This window comes from Dipteris shenzhenensis, chromosome 4 (assembly GCF_047967505.1).
Source record: "Dipteris shenzhenensis isolate YYH24624 ecotype China chromosome 4, Dip_SZ_1.0, whole genome shotgun sequence".
Classification (NCBI taxonomy): domain Eukaryota; kingdom Viridiplantae; phylum Streptophyta; class Polypodiopsida; order Gleicheniales; family Dipteridaceae; genus Dipteris; species Dipteris shenzhenensis.
In genome coordinates this window covers 27,281,783-27,306,108 of record NC_141599.1, presented here as the reverse complement: position 1 = coordinate 27,306,108, position 24,326 = coordinate 27,281,783, and the positions used below count along the sequence as shown (strand labels likewise).

Below are 24,326 nucleotides of genomic sequence, written 5' to 3'. Positions count from 1 at the left end.
CAGATTGGAGACGAGTAGAGAGGTTACAGATCATCATGTTCTCCAGATTGATTAGAGCGAAGCCCACGGTACCGCATCAGATTATGCTCGCAGAGTTCGGAGCTACACCCCTAGCGCTAGATGCAGCATTTCAGTCAGTTACATACTTGCATAGGATCAGGGCGCTCGGAGACTCAGCAGCAGGGAGAGCACGATTACCGTGGCTAGCACTAACATCCTCGTAGATGTTAGCGGAGAGAGGTCATACTTTTTGTTGGTACCACACACTCTCCACATGGCTCACCTCGTTGGGCTTGGATATGGATAGGCTGCCACCATTTCGATACAACATAGATGCCCCTCGCCTCCCTCTCACTCGACATGAGCTCAGTCAGGTTATCAGGGCAGATTTGTTGCAGCTACACACGTTTCGCACCTGGGTTCATCCCACGGAGCTTCCTACGAAGATGGCCACATATCGTGACCATTTTCTCAGGATTTCAGAGGATGGCTTCATCATATCCCCAGGATATATCGGCGTTCATATGTCGCACTCACTCAGGATTGCCTTGGGCCAGCTCAGGGTATCTTCCCACAGATTAGACGTTGAGGCCGGCAGGATGCGTCGTACAGCTACCGGACATAGACCTAGGCGAGAGACTAGGATATGCCCTTGTTGCACTATGGGGGAGGTGGAGACTGAGGAGCACTTTGTTTGCAGATGCCCTTTATATTATGAGATCCGTGGCAGATTTCACTGTTTATTTGGGCACGGATTTGGACCTCTCTCTCGGATTATGGAGTATGAGGATCAATATTGCTTAGCGTTGTTCATCAGGGAGATCACCAGATACAGAGAGAGATTCCTCAGAGAGCAACGTCGCATCCCTGACACACCTTCCTAATAAACAAAAGCCTCAGCTTGGTTTGCCAAGTTGGAATGTTCTTACCAAAAAACTTTTCAATGATAATTCCCGCTTTGGAATATTCCATGTGGTGTTGAGAAAAATTATAGAGAAAGAAAGAAAGAAAGAAATTTTATTAAAGGTCCACGGAAGGCCATACATGGCCTATGGGGCACAAAGTCCATGGAAGGCCATACATGGCCTATGGGACACAAAATCATCCGAAAGGAAAATACATCATCAACGATGCGCCAACTAGGTGGCCTCATCGTAATACAGCTAAGATGCCAAAAATGGCTACAAAAATCCTAGATACAAAATGAAATGAAATAGAGTACCAAAAATGCCTAGATACAAAATGTAAAATATGAAATATGAGGAACATCGTCTTCCCTAAGGGGTCTGTGATCCAAAGAAATGATGGAAGTCATGGCCATCGACCATGCCTCCTGCCATGAGTGTGAAGATCTGGGCAAGTGTCAAGTGGGCTGCTGGTGGTGCCAAGTCTCCATGGAGCAATCTCCTCTGAAAATCTGCCATCATCCTCCGTCGTCTAGAAATAAAGCGACGGGTACGGCCTCTGTGTAAGATCATCCTGCGGTGCTGCCGGATCATGTCATATGTACATCCTTGGGGTGGAACCATCGGTGCTCTCTGGCAAGCTGGGCTATCTCTGTGCTCATGGTCCTGTGCCTCGTCCTGCTCCTCATGAATAATTTCTAGCATTGAAGATATTCCTCAGTATTGTGATATCATACTAGCGCTTCGTGTAGCATGGGATATGTCCATTGATGAAATAGTTGCAATGCTTCTCGATCATGAATGAAGGCACACAGATGTCCATGAGGAGCAGGCATTATATTCCAAGGTAAGAAGCCATTCAAACCTTTCAGGTGTATGTATTGTAAGAAGCTTGGCCATACAGAGGACCGTTGTTTTCAGAAGCTTGCCAAACAACAATCCAAGGAACATGCTAACTTGGCTACACCTGCCAGTAGTGAAGAAGAAGAAGAAGACACCCCAACACCAACTTCTCTCACTGCTCATCTTCGAAATCTATCTTTCCCTCTAGAGATAGATGAGGATGATGAATATGTCTTCCAAAATATCTCCATGAGCTTGATGTATATGGGTACTCTGCCCTGGGTAGTAGTCCCCCCAAAAAATTGAATGTAATAATCTCTTTGACTCAATAAAGGTTCTTAGCCTTGGATAGCCCTCCTAAAATGATGTTTGCTATCTATGGTGTGTGGCTCTATGTCACCCTGTTTTGGATCCAAGAGGGGAATGTATTGTGGGAGCCATGTATTGGCTTCAATAGGGTCTCTTTATCAAGCCTGGCCAAGTTCCAGGATGTTGGTGTATTCCTAGACCTATGAGCTAGTGATGTAGCCATGCTCAGACATGAGCCTCTAAGTCATGTTGAGTCTCAAGCCATGAGAGTGCTTGGATCAATCTCTCAACACGCTCAGACTTTAGCCTTTGAGTTACATGGGATGTATAAATTAGTAGTCCGTTATTGTCATGTTCTTGGTTCCATTTTAGTAGTCCCTAACCTCTCCTTCATTGGGGGTGTTAGAACATGAAGTCAAGTTGAGTGTGTTTTAGTGTGTTCTACTAGGACTTCTAGTAAAGTCTTATATGTGAGTGCCATGTGTCATATTGGGAGATATCCCATATACACTTAAGTATTCTAGGATGTGTGCCTATCCTATATATGATTGTACTTGTGTGTCACATCAATACACATCAAGGAGTCTACATCAAGCTTATCAATGTGAGTCCTTCCATTTCTCTTTCTTTCATTTTTGTTTCCTTTCATTATATTTCCATGTGAGTATAATTATCTCTCTCCCTAGCCTACCCTCTCTCTATCTCCCTCTCCTTCTCCACCATGTTCCTTCAAGGGGCTCTTCACATCTCCATCCAATTAACTGTCCATATTTTCTAGCTTTCTTATTTACATGTCAAGTCTCGCCTTGAGTCTCTTACGGTGGGATTTCTTCAACTCCTCAACAAGTTTTTTTTCCCCCAAAAACATCACTTCATTAAGTATGAATGAAAATGCAAGAGCAAGGTCTAATGCGGGAGTACATCATGCCATGCATGAGAAAAAAACCAGCTTAAAAAGAGCTAACAAAAATCCAATGTGGAAGCTGAAAATGCCACCTCAACCCTGAAGGAGACTTAGAGAAGAAAGGAGACCCTCTACAAACTCTGAAAAAAAGTATCTCTCCTAGCTATAGCTGCTCTGGAGGATCTCCGCATGCTCGCTTAGATGGCCACCAATGTGTGTATAGTATCAGTCCATATACTAGCCATAGACTGGGAAGGGTGAACCTGAGAACCCTCCATCGCCTCCATATATCTGGCCCTCCAAATATGCCAAGCTGCAATGCTAGCCAGAATCTCCCATGATGTGTCCATCGAGGCATGAGTAGCTCTGAAAGGAGTGAAGGGAACATCCTGGAGAGAACAAGACTCCACAGAGTGATCTTTCTATTCCTGAGGGATTTTCAAAGCCTCCTCCAAAAGTTTTTCTGCACCACTGTAGAAATCTAAAAACTATCCCAGTGAGGAGCTCTGGAGGGCCTCCAACCTCTACTGGTAAGCTGAATTCTCCTGGCATTTCTGACTGTGTAACGAAAGAAAGGGATGCTCTTGTCTTGGTGCCCTTCATCAATCCATTCCCACTTCCCTAGGTCCCACAGCAAGAACCTAATGGGGGAACCACCATATAACCAGAGTCTCCAAGACCCAAGTGCCAGGAGAATAGGGTCACGATCAAGATACCCCTGTGAGTCCTTTTCCCACTTCCCTCGGTTCCATTGCAAGAACCTAATGGGGGAACCACCATATAACTAGAGTCTCCAAGACCCAAGTGCCAAGAGAATAGGGTCACGATCAAGATACCCCTGTGAGTCCTTTTCCCACTCCATGTAACCTGCAATCCTAACACGATGGAAGGCAACTTCCAAAAGAATATTATCTAAAGATCTAAGAAGTCTGCCTCCCCCGACTGAACATCAAAGACAAGGGTCTCCTCAAGTGCATCCCGCAAGGCAATAACCTGTAAAGAAATACCCGTCCCCGTGAAAGCTCCCAAGCAAGTGGACTCTGTGATCGGCATGTCATCTGTATCTATCCACTCTGTTGGTATGGCTGCATATATCTGTTGCATCCTGACTGCACTCTCTATGAGGTGGAAAACCGATAAGAGTCGTTGATCCTCTAAAAGCTTCCTAAAATCCTTCCAAGCACCTACTGTGGAACCAGGTCCCCTCTCCCATCTAGACCACTGCATGTAATGTGACAATCCTAATCTGCCATGCTCATCCAATATAGAGTCATTCCACGTGACTCGTTGCCTGTCTATTTCTTCGCGAGAGGAGGGTGGAACTCTCTGAAGAGTGTCTCTGAACTTGCCCCAAGCTTGCAGAATGGTAGCCATGAGAGGGGAAGAGGGAGATCTAAGATGGGCTGAAGTAAAGATCCATCTAGAGCTGCCCATCCAATCTCCGCTATGAGATGGTATACAAGACTGAATGTTGTGTTAGAAAAAATCTTTCCAAGGCTCTTATCCAGGCATCAATCCTCTCGCTACAAACTTGCAGAGAAAGGCCATACACTACAAATTTGGATCAATAATATTGAGACCTCCTTCCCGTGTGGGGAGAATGAGGGTCTCCCAAGCCACCTTGGCTACAACATCTAAGATGCCATCTAACCCGCTCCATAGGAAGATCATGATAGGTCTCATGAGCTGAGAGATAAAACCTCTAGACCTGCACCAACAGGAGTAAACAAACCGGGCAATAGCCAATAATATTTAGTTCACAACGACTACTTTGGATGCAAGGTCAATTCTGGCAGAGCTCCAAAAAATGAGTTTACACCGGATGCTCTCCAACATGGGAGCAAAATGCCCACACCGACCTGGCATCCTACGTACTTGATGGAAACACCCCTCTGAATCCAAGTGAATCCTAGGTCATTCCCCCAGTTTGGAATGTCCTCATCACTAATCCAAAAGCCATTGGATTTGTTCCAATTAATATGAGCCCCTGCTGCAGTACAAAACAAATCCAAGGCTGTCTTGAACGAGGTGAGTGTCTGTGGTTTGGCATCGAAAAAAATAGCCGTGTCCTCTGCGAACTCACTATCCAATAGCTCATCCACCTGCCTCAATGGAAGACTCAGCCCTATAATATCAGCTTGAGCTCTAAGGTAATAGCTCATAGCTTTGGCCACATAAAAAAAGAGAAAGGGGGCTTAAGGGCATCCCTGACGAGGACTGATCTGGTAATCTAAAACCTGTCTCCCCTGACTCCACCAATAAGAACTTGGCTATGGGCTGATCTGTAGAGAGCTGACACCCCTCTGATCCATGCATCTGTGAATCCAAAGTGAACAAGGGTACCCTCTAGAAAGCCCCAATCTACTCTGTCATAAGCTTTCTCAAAATCCGAGAGCTTATGGCCATTATGCATGGCCCAGCTAGAAGCCTCCCAAAATGAGAAGATGTTACTGAAGATGCTCCTGCCATGCACAAAGCCCGTCTGCGTATAAATGTACAAGATCTGGAAGAAAGGGCTACAAATGTAGGCTGATTGCTTTTGCTAAGATTTTGTACAAAGTACCAGCAGAGTGATCGGTCTCCATTGAGACACTAAATTCTTGCAAGCCCCTTTTGGAAGAAGGCCCTCCGTTAGTGATTCTGACATCTCACGCGAGTCCCAAACGCCCTGCAGGACTTAGGTAATGTGGTCCCCACCAATCTGATCCCAAAATGAAATAAAAAAGAGGGGGTAAGCCCATCTGAGCCAAGGCACTTGCCCTTCTGAAGGGCAGATAGAGTAGTCCTGATCTCTATGTTGGTGCAGGGTGCATCAAGTGACACTATCATATCTCCAGTCACCAACATAGGTAAGTGCTGCCAAATAACAACTCAAGCATCATCTCTGGCGTGTGCCTCAGGATCTGCTGTAAAAAGGGAGGCATAGAAATCTATGGCTACCTACAAGACGGCATCTGGATGTGTTTGTAAAACTCTGTCTGAGTCAACAAGCTGTGAAACACTCTCCTTACTATGTCTAGGGCCGAGAGTAGAGAAGAATTGCTTGTTGACCTTACCTCCCTTTCGAGTCCAATCTCTGGCATGAAAGGCATACTCTTCTCTCTGATCTAACAGTGACTGCTCTGCTGAGCCCTTGCTACAGCAAGGCGCTCCTGAACCCAAGCATCTGTAGGTCTCTTTTGCTCTTCCCTCTGAAGAGCAGCCAATTGCTGATGGATACCTATCTCTCGCTTCAGGATATCACCTCTCCTGATAAGAGCAATTGAATGATAAACATCACTAATATCTGTGAGGGCTGCAGCTACATCTGACAGGGAAAGCTGCCCATCGTGCATGTGAGATACCTAAGTCTGCAACACTGCATCTGTGAGTCCCCTCTCTACGTAGAAGGCTGGTAGAGTGACTCCTCACATAAGGATTTGAAATCATCAAAACAACTGGAAAATGATATGAAGCGGACACCCCAGGTGTAATGCATACTATCCCACCTCTATCCAGAGCCCAATCATCCACATAAAGTCTGTCAATCCATCCATGGATAGGCATCTGCAATCTCCTGTTCGACCAAGAAAACAGGAGTGAAGGAATGGATATTCTCTTTTGTTTGTGGGCATTTCAACCATGTTGAAATCACCCCCAATGATCCAAGACTCTGTAATGCAAGACCAAGAAAGCAACTACTTCCATAGAAGGACACGGTCCCCTCTTGAATTGGAGGCATAGAGGTTTAAGAAACCAACCTTACACCCACCAATCAAAAGAATGATCCACTAAGCTCTAGAGGGAACTATGATCCGATGTCCAATCACCAAGGGGAGCATCGAAGAAGAAACAAAAATGCACGTACCTCCCCTAGTGCCCAAGACGGGTTCCCAAAAAGTATGGCCTAAGAGAAGCTTACCCGACTTGCACAATCCCTGACATCCAGTTTGTGTTTTTGAATCATGAGAATATCAATGGGGCCCCCACTAACACCTGGATGAAGTTGGTTACGAATCAGCTACCTATGGTGGTGGTGAGGTACACCTCCGAGGCCCTGAACGTACCAACTAGTAATCCTCATTGGAGAGGCTAGATGAAAAACCTAACCTGACTTGGTAGCAGAGATATTCCTCTCCTGGGAAAAATTCCTCTTAGCAAGAGAAGGGACATCAACTGGGGAAAGTACTCCCACACCTACAGAAGGGGAAGCTCTATCCACGGTGATCTGAACAACCTGCTCCCTACTCCTCCTCTAAGTCAAACTCTGCCATGTCTGCTAGAACTGCAAAAGAATTCCTAAATGGTGCTTCTGGCCCAGGTGTGCAGAGGATCCCTGCTGCGAATGGAGGAGTAGAAGCAATAATCCCCTTGCCTCTTCAAGAGGTGAAGAAAGAGGAGCAAGAGAGAAAGGGGGCTGCTGATGGAGCTCGACCATATAAGTAGCATTAGCTTGGAGTATGGCACGGGTTTCGGCAACAAATTGCTCCATAGATGGAAGCTCCTTCACATGAATATCTAGAGGGACCGGAGCAACCTCATCAGCACAAGGAACTAGGATAGGAATATCTCATGCCGGTAAGGGAGGGTCCGTGGTGCCATCAGTAGCCTCTTGAGGTGGAACTAGCACAACAACTCTGGCTGGCACCCAACGGGGGATGACTGGAACAGGACGTGCTAATGGACCTATTCACGCTGTAGAAGAAGGTCCAAGATGAGGGGTTGTAGCCGATGGTCCTACGTGAGAGAAGTGGTAGGATGTGTAGTAGATCATGAAGTAGGTCCAGCCGAGGTAGTGCTATGAGGTGCTACACCCGTGGACCTTTTAGGCCTTTTCTTTTTTCTATTCCTTGGGGAATGTCCAGAGGTCTTGCAAATCCTACACTGATCCTGTCTCCCAGTAGGCAGCGATCTTGACTCTTTGCCTCAAGAATGAGCCATCTGGAGGGTAGAGCATGATGTGGTCATCCGTGAGGTTAGGGTCACAGATAACAACCCTAACACATGGTACCTCGTCCGATCTGCTGACTGCCTTTGCTGCCGAAGAAGGCATCCCAGGACAAGGGGGATCTCGGTGACCATCCCGAAAGCGACTCCGATGGAAGATAAGAGTCAATGGTACACTTGAGGGAGACCGGGGAATCTGAGGAAGAGTGAAATCGTCCAGCTATCCTCCTCTACAAGGTCAAAACCCAACGAGAAGGGTGTCAAGAAAATCCTCCTGGAGCTTAGTGGTAAGGGACTGGCTTGAAGCACTGTACCTATTGCATCCCGGGAGTCAAAAACAACCTGCAAGAAACATCGACCAAGCACATGAACATCTGTGAGGTGCCCTGTGAGGTCTCCACGTAAAGCGGCGAGCATCCAGTCCCTGGCTTGTAACCTGGAAGGGTGGGAGCCATGGATGCGAGCAAAGAATGATGTCAAAATCTCCTGCTGTGTATCTTTTCTAAGTTGTTGCAACTCGTCTTTTGAGAACTTAACGGTTTTCGCAGCTGGTGGAAGCGGGCGAGGATTGGCTGAAGTCTAAGCCATCGTCGAAGGCCAACTCGAACACAATAAAATCCGTCCGCCCTAGGAAATGTTGGTAGAAGATGAAGCCCAAGGAGCACAGGAGGGCGGGAGGAAAGGGCAAGAGGGGAGGCAAACGGAGGGTGAAGGAGTGGGCCGGGAGAGGAGAGGGAAGAGGTAGGAGGGAGGGGGCCAAGAGAGGGGAGTCGAAGGGCGGGCGAGGGGGCTTGAAGTGCGGGAGAGAGGGCAGGAAGGGAGGGAGGGCGGGATGGGGGGGAAGGAGGCAGAATGGGGAAGCGTGAAGGGGCGGGGTAGGAAGCGGGAAGGGGGGGGGAAGGGTGGTGGAAGGGGGCAGGATGGGGCGGAAGGCATGCCGGGGGGGAGGCGGGTTGGGGCGGGGAAGTGGGAGGGAAGGCAAGCTGGGGGTGAAAGAAAGAAAGAAAGAAAGAAAGTCTATTAACGTCCACGGGAGACCAAGAGGTCTATGGGACAACATGAAAGCCATCTAGTACATTCTTTATACCATCCATCTGGAAGCCCCCCAAATCTGATTTTCAAAGCATTATCCTTTCTAGCTGCATGTTCTTTATACTCTTCCTGAATATCAACTTTGTTGACCTTTGCATCAAACTCCATAGTAACTTCTTGCTTGGCTGTCTACATTTCAGTATGAACTAGATTCTTGACTGCAGAGACTAGTTGGGGGATAGGGGGGGAAGCATTGCATGACTTTATGACCTCGTCAATGACTTCCTTCTAACCAGGTCCTTCCTAGACTTGAATTCTAGCTATGGCATCCGTTAGCTGCATCCTCAGCTCTCTCACTTGATCCTGTAGGAAGTAAATTTGTTCATGATATCCAAGAATTGGTTGGTTAAAAAGACCACCTTGTTCATAGATATGTGCATACGGGGAAGGCGTCCTCGCTGCCACTGTGGAGTATATGGCTTTGTTACTGGAGGCTGCTTGGAGTGGAAGGGGTTTTTGAAGAGGAGGAAGGTAGGCTGGGCCATGGTTTGCTGGCCATATCTCCTGTTACCCCTTGGCTGAGCTAACCCCCTAGTTGGGCTGGGGGTTCAGCCCAGCTAGGGGTTCCTAATTCAAGAGCTTGCTACAACTAGCTAGGGGAGCAGGGAGCAGAAGCGGAACGGGAGCAAGAGGTACGGGCGTACGGGTACGGACGGGAGCGGAAGCAGGTATGGACGGGAGGGTACCGACGGGGGCGGGGCAAGGCGGGAGCAGGTACGGACGGGACGGGAGAGGGGACGGGAGCAGGTATGGATGGGAGAGAGGGGACGGGATAGGTATAGACGAGAGAGAGAGAGAGAGAGAGAGAGAGAGAGAGAGAGAGAGAGCGACGGGGGCTGAGCGGGTGAGAGAGAGAGGGGGGGCTGAGTGACAGGGGCTGAGCGAGGGGAGCTGAGCGAGGGGGGCTGAGAGAGTGACGGGGGCTGAGAGAGCGAGGGGAGCTGAGCTGAGCGAGCGGGGGCTGAGCGAGAGGGGCTGAGCGAGCGGGGGCTAAGTGAGGGGGGTTGGAGGCAGGATGGGAGGGGCTGCGAGGAGGGGCAGGGAGAGGGTGGAGGGGAGAGGGAGGGGGAGGGAGAGGGAGAGGGAGAGGGAGAGGGAGAGGAGGGGCTGCAAGGGAGGGAGGAGAGGGATCCACAAGTATTTCTCCACCAAGTTCCTATAATTCATATGTCTGATTCATAAAAAATTTCAAGATCACATACAATCCTTCCCACCTCAGTAAAAACTTTTTGTCCAACCGGCTGTCATATTTTAGAGCCAAATCACCCCCATTATAACTTTCCGTTGATGTGAAAAAAAAAGAAACACAGGACTGTCCTCAGACAAACACAAAATGACTCAGTACTTTACTGCTGACCCCATACAATCATATCCACCTCTTCAGAATCCAACTCTAGAGACAAATTTGTATCTTCAGGACTTCCCCGGGATCAGTACTGTAATGTGGTAGCTCTCAAGGTAGAGCTTATGCACCGACTTTCAGAGCGGGTATCCAGAGCACACAAGTAACAAGTCAACCTCCCACACAATCTGACTAGAACACACCCAGACTCTTTAAAAGAGGGGAAAGCCTACACAGCCCGAAACAGACTGAACTCAGAACTGAACTTCCCCCAAAAAAAACTCAGAAAACAGTCAGCCTCAGAATACCACGGATCCACAGCCCACTGCTCATTGGCCAGCTAGACCCCCAAGCTCACAAGCTGTTCACAAGAGGAACCGGCGGGTACCATCATCTATAAATCTGTAAGTACATTCACCGCACAAGCAGCCGTACAATTATACGTACGACAGCAGGCCCGTACAACCACACAGTAATCCGTACAGTCTGCATTTAATGACGATCGTCCTCCGTACAGCTCGTAGAAGACATCTTTAATAACTCGTACGTGCCCATTCAGCCTGCAATCAAGGCACCGTACTACCAGCCCGTACCAATCAACAATTACACTGTACAATCTCGTACTGCAGACTGTACAAAGCCCACGCTTCAGATTCCGTACCAGCCCATACTGCTCATAGGCGCTCACCCTTCGCTTATGCACACGCTCACAGTCCCTTTCATCTACGGAATCCCTCTCCTACAATGTAGCCCTTCAATCAACACCGCTACGATCCTTGCGCTGCTCTCTCCTCTTCACCCTAGGAGCCTCCCACCATCGCACCAGCTCTTCGTACAGCTCATCCGCTCTTCACCAACTCCTCCCCTTCTCGCTATCTCCTGCCTCTTCTCCTTTATCTGCAAGCCCAAGACTCCACGTACCATGCTTGCTCATCAACTAGAAGCTTCCTTCTTCTATTACGTAGCCACATGTATGAGCACGATGCCTTCTCAATCAGCCACCTCAGCCTAATCTGCCACCTCACTAGTGACATTTTACCACTCTCAAGACATTTCCCCCAAATCACATTAAATGCACATTTTGGACCTTTAGTCACACAATTCCCACACACATTAGCATGCACATTAAAGCTTGCATGCTCCCCCATATACACACACGAAAAGCCTCTTGACATGGGCACTAGAACACATCAAATTCCCATAACCTATAAGACCACAGTGACTCAGGAAAATATAAAAAAACCCTTCATGACTTTACTTTACATGACCCCAAAAACATTTCATTTGACCACACACCGGACACCCTTGCTCTGGAGGTCTGGTACAACCACATTGCATTTCATCATTTCCCTAATAAGTCCCTGCAAAAAAACTTTTAGTCTTTCAAGTTCAAAATAAAAAGGTCTTTTACATGTGCAGCCAGTTACATTGGCTTATTCACACACAACCCGCAAATTAACACTATCATGTGTTCAGTGTCTACCCTCATGCACAATCTATGTGGAGAAAAATATATACAGATTTTATCCTATCACCGTATGAACTTCATCATCCATCGTAGCATTCATGATTTTTTGTTGTGTCTCATTTGAGACCAAGGCCTTTCTAAAACAAACAACGTTGCTGAAAATGCTTTTGCTATATCAGGTGGTGCTCAACAGCCAGCCTCAAGGAATCCAGATCCAGCTCAATCGGCAAGATTGCTTCTCTCCCATACACTACATGGAATGGGGTGAAACCCATGGCCACCTTATGAGTAATACAATATGCTGTGGGAAACCATTTCTTCTATTCACTGCTGCTCCTCTCAATCATCTTTGCCATGATATTGCACAGCATCCCATTACTCTTTTCCATTAGACCATGACATCAAGGATAATAGGCTGACAAAAGCCTATGCTTCACAGAAATCTTGGACAGCCGTGATCTATTACAATTTCAAGTGGGCATCCAAACCATGAACAGATGTTTTCCGCTAAGAGATAGGCCACTGTCTTGGCACTGCAGCACACAACCGCCTTAGCTTCAGCCCATCCAATAACAAAATACGCGGCCACAATAACAACATACTTTCCATGTCGAGAGAGTGGTCCCATTTCTCAAAAGGGACAAATACAAAGATGGGCCTTTTAAGCTCTCTTCTCCCGAAAGCTTGACAAGTATGGCAAGTAGTGCACCATTCCTAAATATCTTTATGCATACTTGGCTAAAACTACCCTACTGCCAAAACCTTTCTATCTGTGTTTTTGTGTACAAAAGTGGGCCCCTACAGCTATCCTTATGCCAGGCTTCTATCACCCTTTGTACTTCCGCCTTACCAATCGATCTCCCCAACACGAAACCGTTCCCCACTTTGTACAATGTATCTCCCAACAGCCTATAAGGCTTAGCCTTCATGAACTACCTCAGTTGTTCCTGCTTGGGCACCCTCTCAGGAGACTTCCCTTCTTGTAGGTTATTGTATATGTCCTGTAAACCCTCCAGCCCTGATTCTAAAACCAAAACACTCATTGTCTCCTTGAGAGGCTCCTGAACTAAAGCATGAGCCCAAGCACTCTATTCCCTGTTACTGTGTGGATATGAATTCACCCCCAACTGTTTGCATAACAGTTTCGCTTGTTCCTTTAAAGGCTTGAGCATCTTGTTGGGTGCCTGCCAAGTCCCTTGCATATGGCATAGTACCGGTAAAGATCCCCACAAACACAAGGCCTTTGAACCCCAGTTTCTTGGCAGCATTGTAGGCTGTGTATCAAGGCCAGATATTTAGCTTCATTAGTCAAGGCTATTGTGTTTACTTCTCTCCCCCCTGCAACAACCTCTTGACCATCAAGATTGCACAAAGATATACCTAAGCTTGCCTTTCCTGTGTTTTTCAGAATGCCCCATCAAAGTATAAAATATACACTAGCTCACATATTTTTTGATCTTGCTGTGTGAACTGTTTTGCAACCAGCTTCTTCTCTTTCTCCTTAATCTAATTCTCCACGTCCTCTGTGACTCCCTCTTGTAAGCATATATGCTACTAGCTAGTAGATTCCTCCGTGATAAAAGAAAACTAGGTTCCTGCAACCCTGTATCCACCTAGCAAATCTCCCTCTTGGGTTAGGCTTTTTTATGAGATACTGCATAAACACTAAATCAGCCAAAAATAAGAAAGGATTTGCACCCAAAGTCACTCAAAGGGAGATGCTGTACTTACTCGCTATAGCTTTTTTATATCACCAGTAAAGTTCCTGCCTCTTTCTTTAGCTTATGCCAAGCAAGGCCCTTCAGCACCCACAATGGGACCGCTTACTATTGAGTCCTGCTACCAGGTGGGGTAGGACTTTCTACCAATCTATCCCTTTGCACTTCAATGATGATGAATTTTTGATACACTAGTGACCTCTTGGTGACTGACTGGAGAAGATTTGAGATATTGCTGGTGATTATGGCTTCTCGGACGATTTGAAGTAAGCCCTTAGTCCCCATCAGGTAGTACAGGTAGAGTTCGCCATGACACCACTCTAGATTGATGCTGTCTTTCAGACGGTGACATATCTTCATAGGGTTTGGGCTCTACCTACTTGGAGATTACCAAGATTGGCACTAGAGTCATCTAGATGACTAGCAGATAGAGGGGTCAACATGGCTTGGTATGCACATATATCTAGATGGTTTGCTAGTCAGAGTATTCAGAGGCTCAGGAGAGACTAGTCAGAGTATTCAGAGGCTCAGGAGATTCAGGGCAAGAGGGCCCAGTTCAAGTTTTACTCCCAGCAGACTTTTTGGATTCAGAAGGGGGATAGATGCTCTAGAGAGTTCTTCAGGACAGTGGGTCAGAGATACTCTTCGGACAGTCTTCGTAGACTTGTGGATGAGGCCGGGTCTCTTCAGACGGACCCTCACCGTCTTGTTGAGATCACTTCTGATTTCTATTCCACTCTTTACACCGCCGATCCAGTCACCGAGGAGATGATCAGAGCCAGAGAGGAGATTTGGAGTCATGTCCCCCTGATGGTCTCAGACAGGATGAGTCATGTTTTGGATAGCCCACTATCACTCCTGGAGATCACGGACGCGTTACATGAGCTGCCCAGAGATAGATGCATGGGGTAGGTTTGTCGCCACTTCTTTTTAGAGCTCTTTGGGATACGATTGGGCCTCACCTACTCTCTGTCTTTTCAGAGGCTCTCGATATAGAATCTTTGGGCGAGACATTATGCACAGGTATGATTTGTCTCATCCCGAAAGGGGGAGACAAGACAGTCCTACGTAATTGGAGACCCATTACACTTCTAGGGACAGCCTACAAGATCCTAGCGAAGACCTTGGCTCTTCGCCTAAAGCCTATGCTGCCAAATATCATCAGAGCTACTCAGACAGGATTTGTCCAAGATCGGAGTATCTTGGATAACATCTTCACTTTTTGGGAGGCCACTCACTGGGCGAAGGAGAGTCAGCAGGATATTGCAGTTCTTCTTCTCGATTTTGAGAAGGCTTATGATAGGGTGGACTGGGGTTTCTTGGAGGGACTATGAGGAGGCTAGGCTTCAGTGATAGTTGGATTTCTTGGGTCTCCTCACTTTACTCCCACTCTTCTAGCAGGATGGTGGTCTGCTGTGGTGGAGGCAGAGGACCGGCTTTTCAGCTATCCAGATCGGTACGACAGGGATGCCCGCTTGCACCTTACCTTTTCCTTTTCGTAGCAGAGGCTATGGGATACTTTATGCAGGCTACCAGTCATGGCACTTTGGGCCTCCATCTGCCTATCCGGCAGGAGCAGGAGCTTCTGGACACTGAGTTTGCTGACAACATGGCATTGAAAGTCAGAGGAGATGCATATAGTCTCGCTACTGCTGCGGATTCAATTGACAAGTTCTGCCTAGCCTCAGGGGCACTTGTCAATTAGAACAAATCAAAAGGCATCTAGACAGGAGCTCAGCAGGATACCCCAGCATGGGCAGGAGACAGAGGCTTTGTATGGATTCCCAGAGGCACCTCCACGAGATATCTAGACTTCCAGGTTGGCATTGAGGTGTCCCCAACGCAACAGTTTGCCCCAGCTCTTGAGAGCATTCGGAGAAAGCTGGCCTACTGGAGCACGGCTAGACTTTCTTTGGCCGGAAGAGCGCTGGTACTCAACCAGGTTCTACTAGCGACTATGTGGTACATTGTGTCATGTTGGCTGACTCGATCCGTCAGGTGAGGAGATTGCTCCGGAACTTCCTGTGGAGTGGTGGCGACGGTTCTGAGGACACTAGGGCCAGGATTTCATGGGATACTATCACTTTACCCTCCTCGCAGGGAGGACTTGGGGTTCTTGATCCTGAGATGCAGAGCAGAGCCCTTTTAGTCAAACTTCTTGTTAGAGGTTTGACTCCAGGAGATCAGCCGTGGAAGCAGTTCCTACTGCATGGGATTCACCAGTGCACCCCCAGAGCAGCAGGCCAGTGGGTAGGTAGAGTCAGTTGGATCTTCCTAGTAGACCAACATTCTCAGCCTTCCTCACCACTTGTGAAAAGGCTTATTCAGATATGGGATCACTTTCGACAACACCTCATCAGAGCAATTCCCTCCTCCAGAGAGGAAATTGCCCGACAGCCACTCTATCATAACCCCCTGGTTCGATATCAGGGATCTTCCCCTGGTACAGAACTTAGGACTCCCTTGGCCAGATGGCATGCTCAGGGGGTTGTGACAGCCGGAGATTGGTTCAGAGGAGGTGTGGAGATGTCAGAGGAGGAGATCAGAGATAGACACGGGCCACTTGGACAGATTGCTGCCACCAAATTACTGATCATGAGAGCTATTCCTCAGGAGTGGAGGGAAATGCTTACAGATCCAGCCTATGTTCATCCCATCTCTACTTGGTTAGGTTGTTTTAGTGAGGCTAGGCTATGCATTGGAATTCGTTTAGGACCGGCACCGTTAACTTATTTTGAGACGGACTCCTCTCACAGATTGTATCCCACTCAGCAAATGGATCCAGCCCCTGAATCGACAGGAGCTCCTTTGGCGAAGAGTCAGGGTCATTGGTTGCCTAGGTAAGGAATGGGCCACAAATCCTTCCAGGTTGACCATTGCAGAGGATCCTAGATGGAGACTTTGGATTTTTCAGGGTCGACCTCTTGCGGAGCTCGACTGGGACCCAGGTGAGTGGGCGTGGCCTCTGCTCCGGTGGCAGGCGTTCGTCCTCTTTCTTTTTTCTAGTACTCGACGAGGGCAGGTTACAGGCTTCAGCAAAGAGACTCTCATCACCTACCATCTGCCTCACAACATTGGCACGCACAGGGACTTACTGCATAGCTCTTACTGAGCTACTGGACTCACTTTTGGGGCATCAGTAGAGCCAGGAAAGTCTCCTACTTTCTTTGGCTCACTATACATAGGGGTATACCTGTGGGTACTTGGCTTCAGCAGATGGGTAGACCCTCCTTGTGTATGCGTTGTCAGCTTGCAGAGGAATCTAGTAAGCATTGTTTATGGAGCTGCCCCAGCTCTAGAGTGGTATGGACAGGTATCTTCAGGTTGTTCTCATATGTCACATCCGAGTCCTTTCTGATGACATGGGGCGCTGCCTTTTGGGGGAGAGGATCTGGAACCTTTGCTCTCTTTGAGTCAAAGCCAGGAGACCACGGTTTCTTCATGCAGCGTCGCCAGAGACGGGGTCCCATAGATGTCAGCATCATGGAGCCGCAGGATTTACTGTTGGTACCTGTACCAGCTCAGGATTCCATGCCTACTTCACCTGCAGGGTCAGCCTGGGAGGTGATTTCCAGCATTGCCCTATGGTGGATATGGTGTTCGCGATGTTCTTTTGTCCTTGGGGGCCATTTATGCACGGAGGCTGACACTCTCACTTCCATTTGGGCGGAGATTATCTTCACTCTCAAGAGTCAATGGGAGCGGTGTACAGGCACCTCTTTGGCAGCTCGTGGGAGACTTTTATCCTTCATGAGGACATGGGACTGCTCATTATTTTTTCATTTGACCCCTTTTGGGATGTCGTGGCATTTTAGACCACCACCATGGATTTTTTGCCACATTGTTGAGGCTAGGCATAGAGTACTTTCTCTCCCATCTGTTGTATGATTTGTTTTGAATGAAATATATCACTATTTCTTTAAAATACCACCCTTTTAGTACAAGTTGGATGCCCCGTCCTCCTTGATACCACAAGATGAGATAAACCGTATTTAATACCGTTAGATCTACTTCAGCTCTACACGTCACAAACTTGGGGTGGACTAGGAGTTTCCCACCAAGATCTATTCTATCATGACCACTTCCTTAGAGTATGAGAGGACAAATTGATCATCAAACCCTCATACTAGAAGAATAGACACGTCTCATCTACATTGAGAATTGTCATTGGTGGGGAAGTCCGAGCCTCATCCCATCAGTTGGGGATTGAGGCAGGTAGAGCCACAGGCACACCTAGAGAGCAGCGGATATGTAGGCTTTGCACTTGGGAGAGGTGGAGACAAAGGAGCACTTGCTATGCACTTGTCCAATTTACTATGAGATTCGAGGGTAGTACCATGGTCTAGGGACTTTGGGCCACTCTCTATGCTGATCTACTTTCAGTACTAGGTCTATGTTAGTCTCTATCTGATGGAGATGTGGAGACACAGAGAGACTACACTAAAACAAATCAGACAACCAGAGGCAACAATGCCACTTGAGATAGAGACGGATAGAACACAGCCATATGTCACAGATTTCTATGCATTTGAATCAGCCTCGGGACACAGTGGAGTGGGGGAGGAGATAGTTGATATGAGAACACAGTGAAGAGACGACGCGGAGCACTGGAGCCAAAGGCATAGAGACCACTCAAGATATAGAGACTGACTAGACCACGAACTATGAAGGTCCAACTCTCTCAGCCTTTCTTAGAGGGGAGCGCCAGAGCTGAGGGGTTACTCTCGACACGACATGCTAGATAAAGAGATCACAAAGACCATGGCCCCTACTGTAGCGTGAGACAACACGACTAATACAACTATTAGATATCCTCACCTCCCATTGGAGAGCCACCATGGCACTTGGTTATGCTTTCTGAGCCTTTTTGAGTACTAGTTCTAAGTTTGTGAGTTTGTGAGCTTTTGACCTTCTTAGTACAACATTCTACAAGGGCCTTAGTGAACTCTTTGCATCAGCCTATAGCAACTGGTAAGAATTACTCTCTTGATTGTGATTTGTCTCATAGGCCCGCGAGGCCTTTTGAAGACATTAATATATCTTTCTTTCTTTCTTCTAACAGGAGACTCATGGGGACTATTCATGCCAAGATTGATCGTTTCTACATCGATGATGATGATACTCTAGAGAAAGGAGGTTCAACTTTCACATCAGTAAAGCACGACTACATCCAACCACCTTCCCATTATTCTCCTCGTCAAGAACTTGTAGCAGCCAAGATTTCACTTTCAAAAACAGTTCCATAATCCTCACTACAACATTTCAATTTACCATGACCTCTAGCCATTAGGTAGCCACAAAGAGAATAGAGACAATCCTCCTTTAGAAGAAGGCAACGAGAATGTGAAATCCTTCAAATCCCTCGATACTTGAGAGGCTTCTTACAGTTGCACACCAAACGCACTAGGTGAGGATATGACATTCAAGATTCATTGTACACAAGACAATAGAGAATCATTTCACATGACATGAGCTGAGGCTGCATGGGAGTCTCCCTGCATACTCATCCATATGGCCATACTCATTCAAAAACATTAGTTGGACAAATGATGGAGAAAATTTATAGAGTATGCATGGGAGTCTCCCTACATACTCATCCATATGGCCATACTCATTCAAAAACATTAGTTGGACAAATGATGGAGATTAGGGCTTGATTAGAGACAAATGTAAAGGATGTTGCTAGGAGAGCCTCTTTCAAAAAAGAGTGGGACCATGGAGGAAATTTCTTTTCATAAACCCCCACAAGGCCTATATGGCACTTGGATGCACCTGGCTGGGCTGCATTGGTTTCATTTTCAGCCAGATTATCTGTAACTATTAATCGGGATGTTCAGTTGTTCACAACTTCCTGGCTTCTCTCGACTCCTTTTGGCATACTGAAACTTTCATTTTTGTAGTATCATCCTCAAGGCAATGTAACCATGGTCGTGATAACATGATGAGTGAGCAAGAGGCTTCAAACAAAAGTTCAGACACTCTTACATACGTTAAACAAGATTATACCATTATTTGATGTTATAATTGTAACAATTTCAAATGAAAGTAAAAGAATGTATTCCCATCACACTAAAAATTCAGGATGTGTTATTGCAATCAAACTACATAAGAATCCACCTATGACAATACTTTGCCTTTGAAAAACATATCGACCTCCCTAGAAATTACTTTTCTTTAAGTTTGATTATCATACAGAATTCCTCTTTAGCTACAATTTTCAAGTACGCTATTTCTAAGACAAGGTATGTCATGATTACCATGGTAGCAAGTGTACAATATTCTTCATTTCCACAGATACCAATCAAGCCTTTCACAAATTTAGAATGCCTGCAATTAATATTTATCTTCGGATTAAAAAATAGTTAGTCTAGTTTTTAAAATAATTATACACCAATAAGAGCAAACTTCTCTACTCTTTGTGAATTATTGAAGATAGATGATACCACACCAAATGTATTGGGAAAATCTACTTAATTCCGCCATGATGTACATGCATTTCATTACCTTAATATCACAGTGGCTGTGAGAGAATGGTGAGTGAGAGAGAGCAAGAGAGGGTGAGAGCTGGAAGCTTGGAAGCTGAAAACTTAGTTGCAATAGTAGAGTGTGTAGAGTACAACTCAATGAGAGAGAGATAAGGACAACTCAATGAGAGAGAGATAAGGTTTTGTCCTAGTGACAAAACCTTAGTAGTCACTAACCATAGTTAGTGAACTAACTGCGGTTAGGGGGAAGAGGGAAAAGTGCCCCTAACTAGCTTATTATATTACACTGGTCACTGCTGAATTATATCTATAATTCTAACACCCCCCTGAAGTGCCAATGTCATGTACAAGGCTGATCAATCACCAAACGGATATAAGTGCAGAGCACTGCAAAATGCCTCAAACTTTTCACGTGGTAGTGCTTTGGTGAAAATATCTGCAACGTTGTCATGTGTGGACACAAAGATCATACTGATCTCTCCTGCATGCAACTTCTCTCTGACGTAGTGATAGTGAATCTCAATGTGCTTCGTGCGAGCATGAAACACTGGATTCTTTGCCACTGCAATGGCACTCTGACTATCAGTGAGAATTGGAGAAGGACCCTCCAAAGACAGATGAAGATCAGCAAATAGACGTCGCAGCCAGACACATTCAACTGTTGCTGTGAAAGCTGCCCTGTACTCAGCTTCACATGATGAGGTAGCCACTGTAGATTGTTTCTTGCTCAGCCAGGAAATGCAAGATTTACCCAAAAAGAAACAATTGCCACTAGTGGACTGCCTAGTGTCATAATCACCAGCCCAATCTGAATCACTGTAGGCATGCATCTACAAGTCACCCCCCCTGGGAAATAGCAAGCCAAAAGACTTCGTGCCCTGCAAATAACGGAAGATGCGCTTAAATGCCTACCAATGCATAGTTTTTGGGCTGTGCATGTACCCGCTCACCTGAGATACTGCAAACTGAATATCAGGTCTAGTGTTGCAGAGATATATGAGGCATCCAACAGCCTGACTATAAAGTGTGGCATCAACTACTTCTCCTGCATCATGTATTGTGAGTTTCAGCCCCGGCTCCATGGGAGTGGCTATGGGCTTACACTCATGCATGTTAAATCTGTCCAAGAGTTTCTGAACATACTTGGACTCAGACATAACAGTGCCACGTCTCTCATGAGAGAACTGGATCCCCAAATAAAAGTGAAGCAGCCCCAAATCTGACATGTCAAAGTTGGTCTGGAAATCAGCTTTGAAATCTGCAATTTTGTCTTCATTGGACCCTGTGAGCAATAAGTCATCGACATAAAGAAGGATGACTAAAATTTCCCCCCCATCCATCTTGATGTAGAGGGTGCTCTCAGTAGGACTATTGTGCAGCCCCTTGCTGGTCAAAAAGGCATGGATCTTGGCATACCATGCACGAGGGGCCTGTTTCAGCCCGTATAAAGCTTTGTTGAGCTTGCATACTTTAAGTGCATTTGCTGTAATTTCAAAGCCCGGAGGTTGTCTGACATACACCTCTTCCAGCAAGTCTCCATTTAAGAAGGCTGTTTTTATGTCCAACTGATGAACATGCCACTCAAAATGTGCAGCCATTGCAATAACTGATCGGATGGTGGTCATCCGGGATGTAGGAGCGAATGTCTCCTCATAATCTATGCCCTTTTTCTGAGCATAGCCTTTAGCAACCAGCCTTGCCTTATATCTGTCAATGGAGCCATTTGGCTTGTGTTTGACCTTGAAAACCCATCGTGTGCCAATGGCATGTTTACCCTGTGGCAAGTCTACAACATCCCAAGTCTGATTTTTTTCAATGGACTGCAACTCATCGTGCATGGCATTCATCCAATGCACATTATCCTTTTCCTCTTCGAATGTGGCAGGCTCCTCCTCATCAAGAAGAGTACCTGCATATGCTGATTCCACTGAATTAGCACCTTCCATGTGCCTTGCTGCACTGCGAGTCCTGCCAGATAACGGAGCATCAATTTTACTCTCCCTGAGAGTCTGTAACAGCCAGTTTGGGATTGTTTTTTCTGCATGTATGTCTGCAATTTCTTGCTGCACCACCTGTTCCACTGCCTGTGGAGGGGGCAAGACATCCTGTGGCGGAACTGAAGCATCTGAAGGTTGCTGTAAATTCTGATTTGCATCAGAAAAATCAGCAGGGGAACCCAAGGCAATGGGTAGCAACCCCTCAAAGACATCCTCTGAAGACGAAGGCATTTGAAATTCAGCCTGAGTGTGAGCTGAATTTTCAGAAAATATCACATCTCTACTTACTATGATTTTGCGCGTAGCAGGATTGTAGAGACAGTACCCCTTGCTTTCTGCACTGTATCCAACAAATATGCATTTGATGGCTTTATCTGACAACTTGTGCCTAAATTCAACTGGCACATGAGCATAAGCAAGGCATCCAAAGACTCGGAAGTGATCCACTAAAGGCTTCTTGTCATTCCAGACCTCATAAGGAGTTTTTGTTTTTAAAGCCTTAGTGGGAGCCCGATTCAAAATGTAATTGGCACACATCAAACCCTCTAGCCAGAATTTATGAGGCATGTGTTTGCTTTTCAGCATACATCTGTCCATCTCCATGAGGGTTCTATTTTTCCTCTTAGCTTTGCCATTTTGCTGAGGGGTCAACTTGACTGTGAGCTGATGCACAATACCCTTGCCTTTCAGAAAAGCATCAAATTCTGCAGACAAGTATTCCCCACCTCTATCTGTGCGCAATGTCTGTATCTTGAGTCCGGTTTCATTTTCAACCATGGCTGAAAAGTGTTTAAACACCGTGAACACTTCAGATTTCTGTTTCAGCCCATAAACCCAAGTAAAATTGGAGTAATCATCAATAAATGTAACGAAGTAGAGATGACCACCCAACGATGGAGTCCTCATGGGACCACAGACATCACTGTGTATAAGCTGTAATTTGCGAACAGCTTTAACTGAACCATCCTTCTTGAAGGGGAATCTATGCATCTTGCCTAAAATGCACCCTTCACAGGCATGTGGAGGAGGTATCTCAAGAGGTGGCAATGCATTAACCATGGAAAACTTCTAAAGTGTCATCAAGTTGTTGTAATGCATGTGGCCATATCTGGCATGCCATAATTCTGCATTCTGCATGGCAGCTGTAGGGGTAGAAACTGCAAGAGCATGGGCTGCTCTTTTCTCAAAAATATCAAGTTGAAAAAGCCCACGCAGCAGAGTACCAGATAACCTTAAGGTATAGGCATCTTCCCTGTCTCGGACAGCACATTTGTCATCCTCAAAGATGACCTGAAATCCACCTCTGTTAAGAGTGGACACTGAAAGGAGATTTTTGGTTATGCCAGGCACATATAAGACATCTACAAGTCTGAAAATTGAGCCATCAATGGCAGTGAGCTCAACATCTCTTGTGCCACGTACTAAATATGATGAGTTGTTGGCACAAGTGACTTTCTTACCAACGGGAGGTGGATGCGAGGAAGTAAAAAGACACTTCCTAGAAGTGATGTGCTTGGATGCACCGCTGTCAAAATACCAAGTGTTCAGTGTTTCATTGACACTGAAAGCAGATGCATCTATAGAAGAGTCATATTTGCAAGTCAAAAATGCATATGTATCATCACTGCAAGTGGTTGTACTATCCCGAGCATCTTGAACAGCCAACCTAGAATCTGAAATGCAAGATAAAAAGGCATAATCCTGTCCAATAAAGTTGGCTGCAGCATCCCCACTGTTAGATGCATGAGGAGCTGAATCTGAAACAGCCATACCTGAGCTGTTTTTCTTTTCTTTTGCAAGTCTTTTCCTGCATTCTGCTATGTGATGACCTGGCTTTTTGCAGTAGTGACAAAAACCCTTCTTCTTGGGCTTAGTTGCATCATTTTTAGCCTTTTGGGAAGGCTGTCCTGACCCATTGGAAGGCTGATTTACTGATGTCTTTGCCTGTCCCTTTGTTTTTTATTTAAACTTTGAGAGCATGGCTTGTTCACTTGCACGTGAAGCCAAATTTTTCATGGTCTGCTCTTCCTGAAGCAGAAGTCCTATCAACTCATGAAAAGTGAGAGGATTTGCACCCCCCCTCAATGATAAGTTCAGCGAGGTATGAAAGCTGAGATAAGACTCAGGAAGAGAATTCAGAGTGGTCGTAATCATCTCTGAATCAGGAATAATTTCATCTATGTTTAACAATTGCTCTCTGAGATCCTGTAGCTTTGTGAGGTGGACTGACATGGAGTCACCCTCTTCCATATGTGTATTACTCAACTTTCTTTTCAAGAAAGATACCCTTGCATCATTCCGAGCTGCATACATGCTTTCCAAAATATCCCACGCTGC

General features: G+C 46.3%; 1 protein-coding gene across 1 annotated transcript in view; it reads right to left on the bottom strand.

Moving 5' to 3' along the window:
- The window catches only part of LOC147902665 (uncharacterized), a 300,605-nt gene that overhangs the window by 207,673 nt on the left and 68,606 nt on the right, over positions 1 to 24,326 (bottom strand). Inside the window, exon 7 of the mRNA XM_087373911.1 lies at positions 19,765 to 19,834. Within this exon, the coding sequence (XP_087230037.1) occupies positions 19,765 to 19,834 (70 nt within the window). The remainder of the gene's footprint in view (positions 1 to 19,764; positions 19,835 to 24,326) is intronic.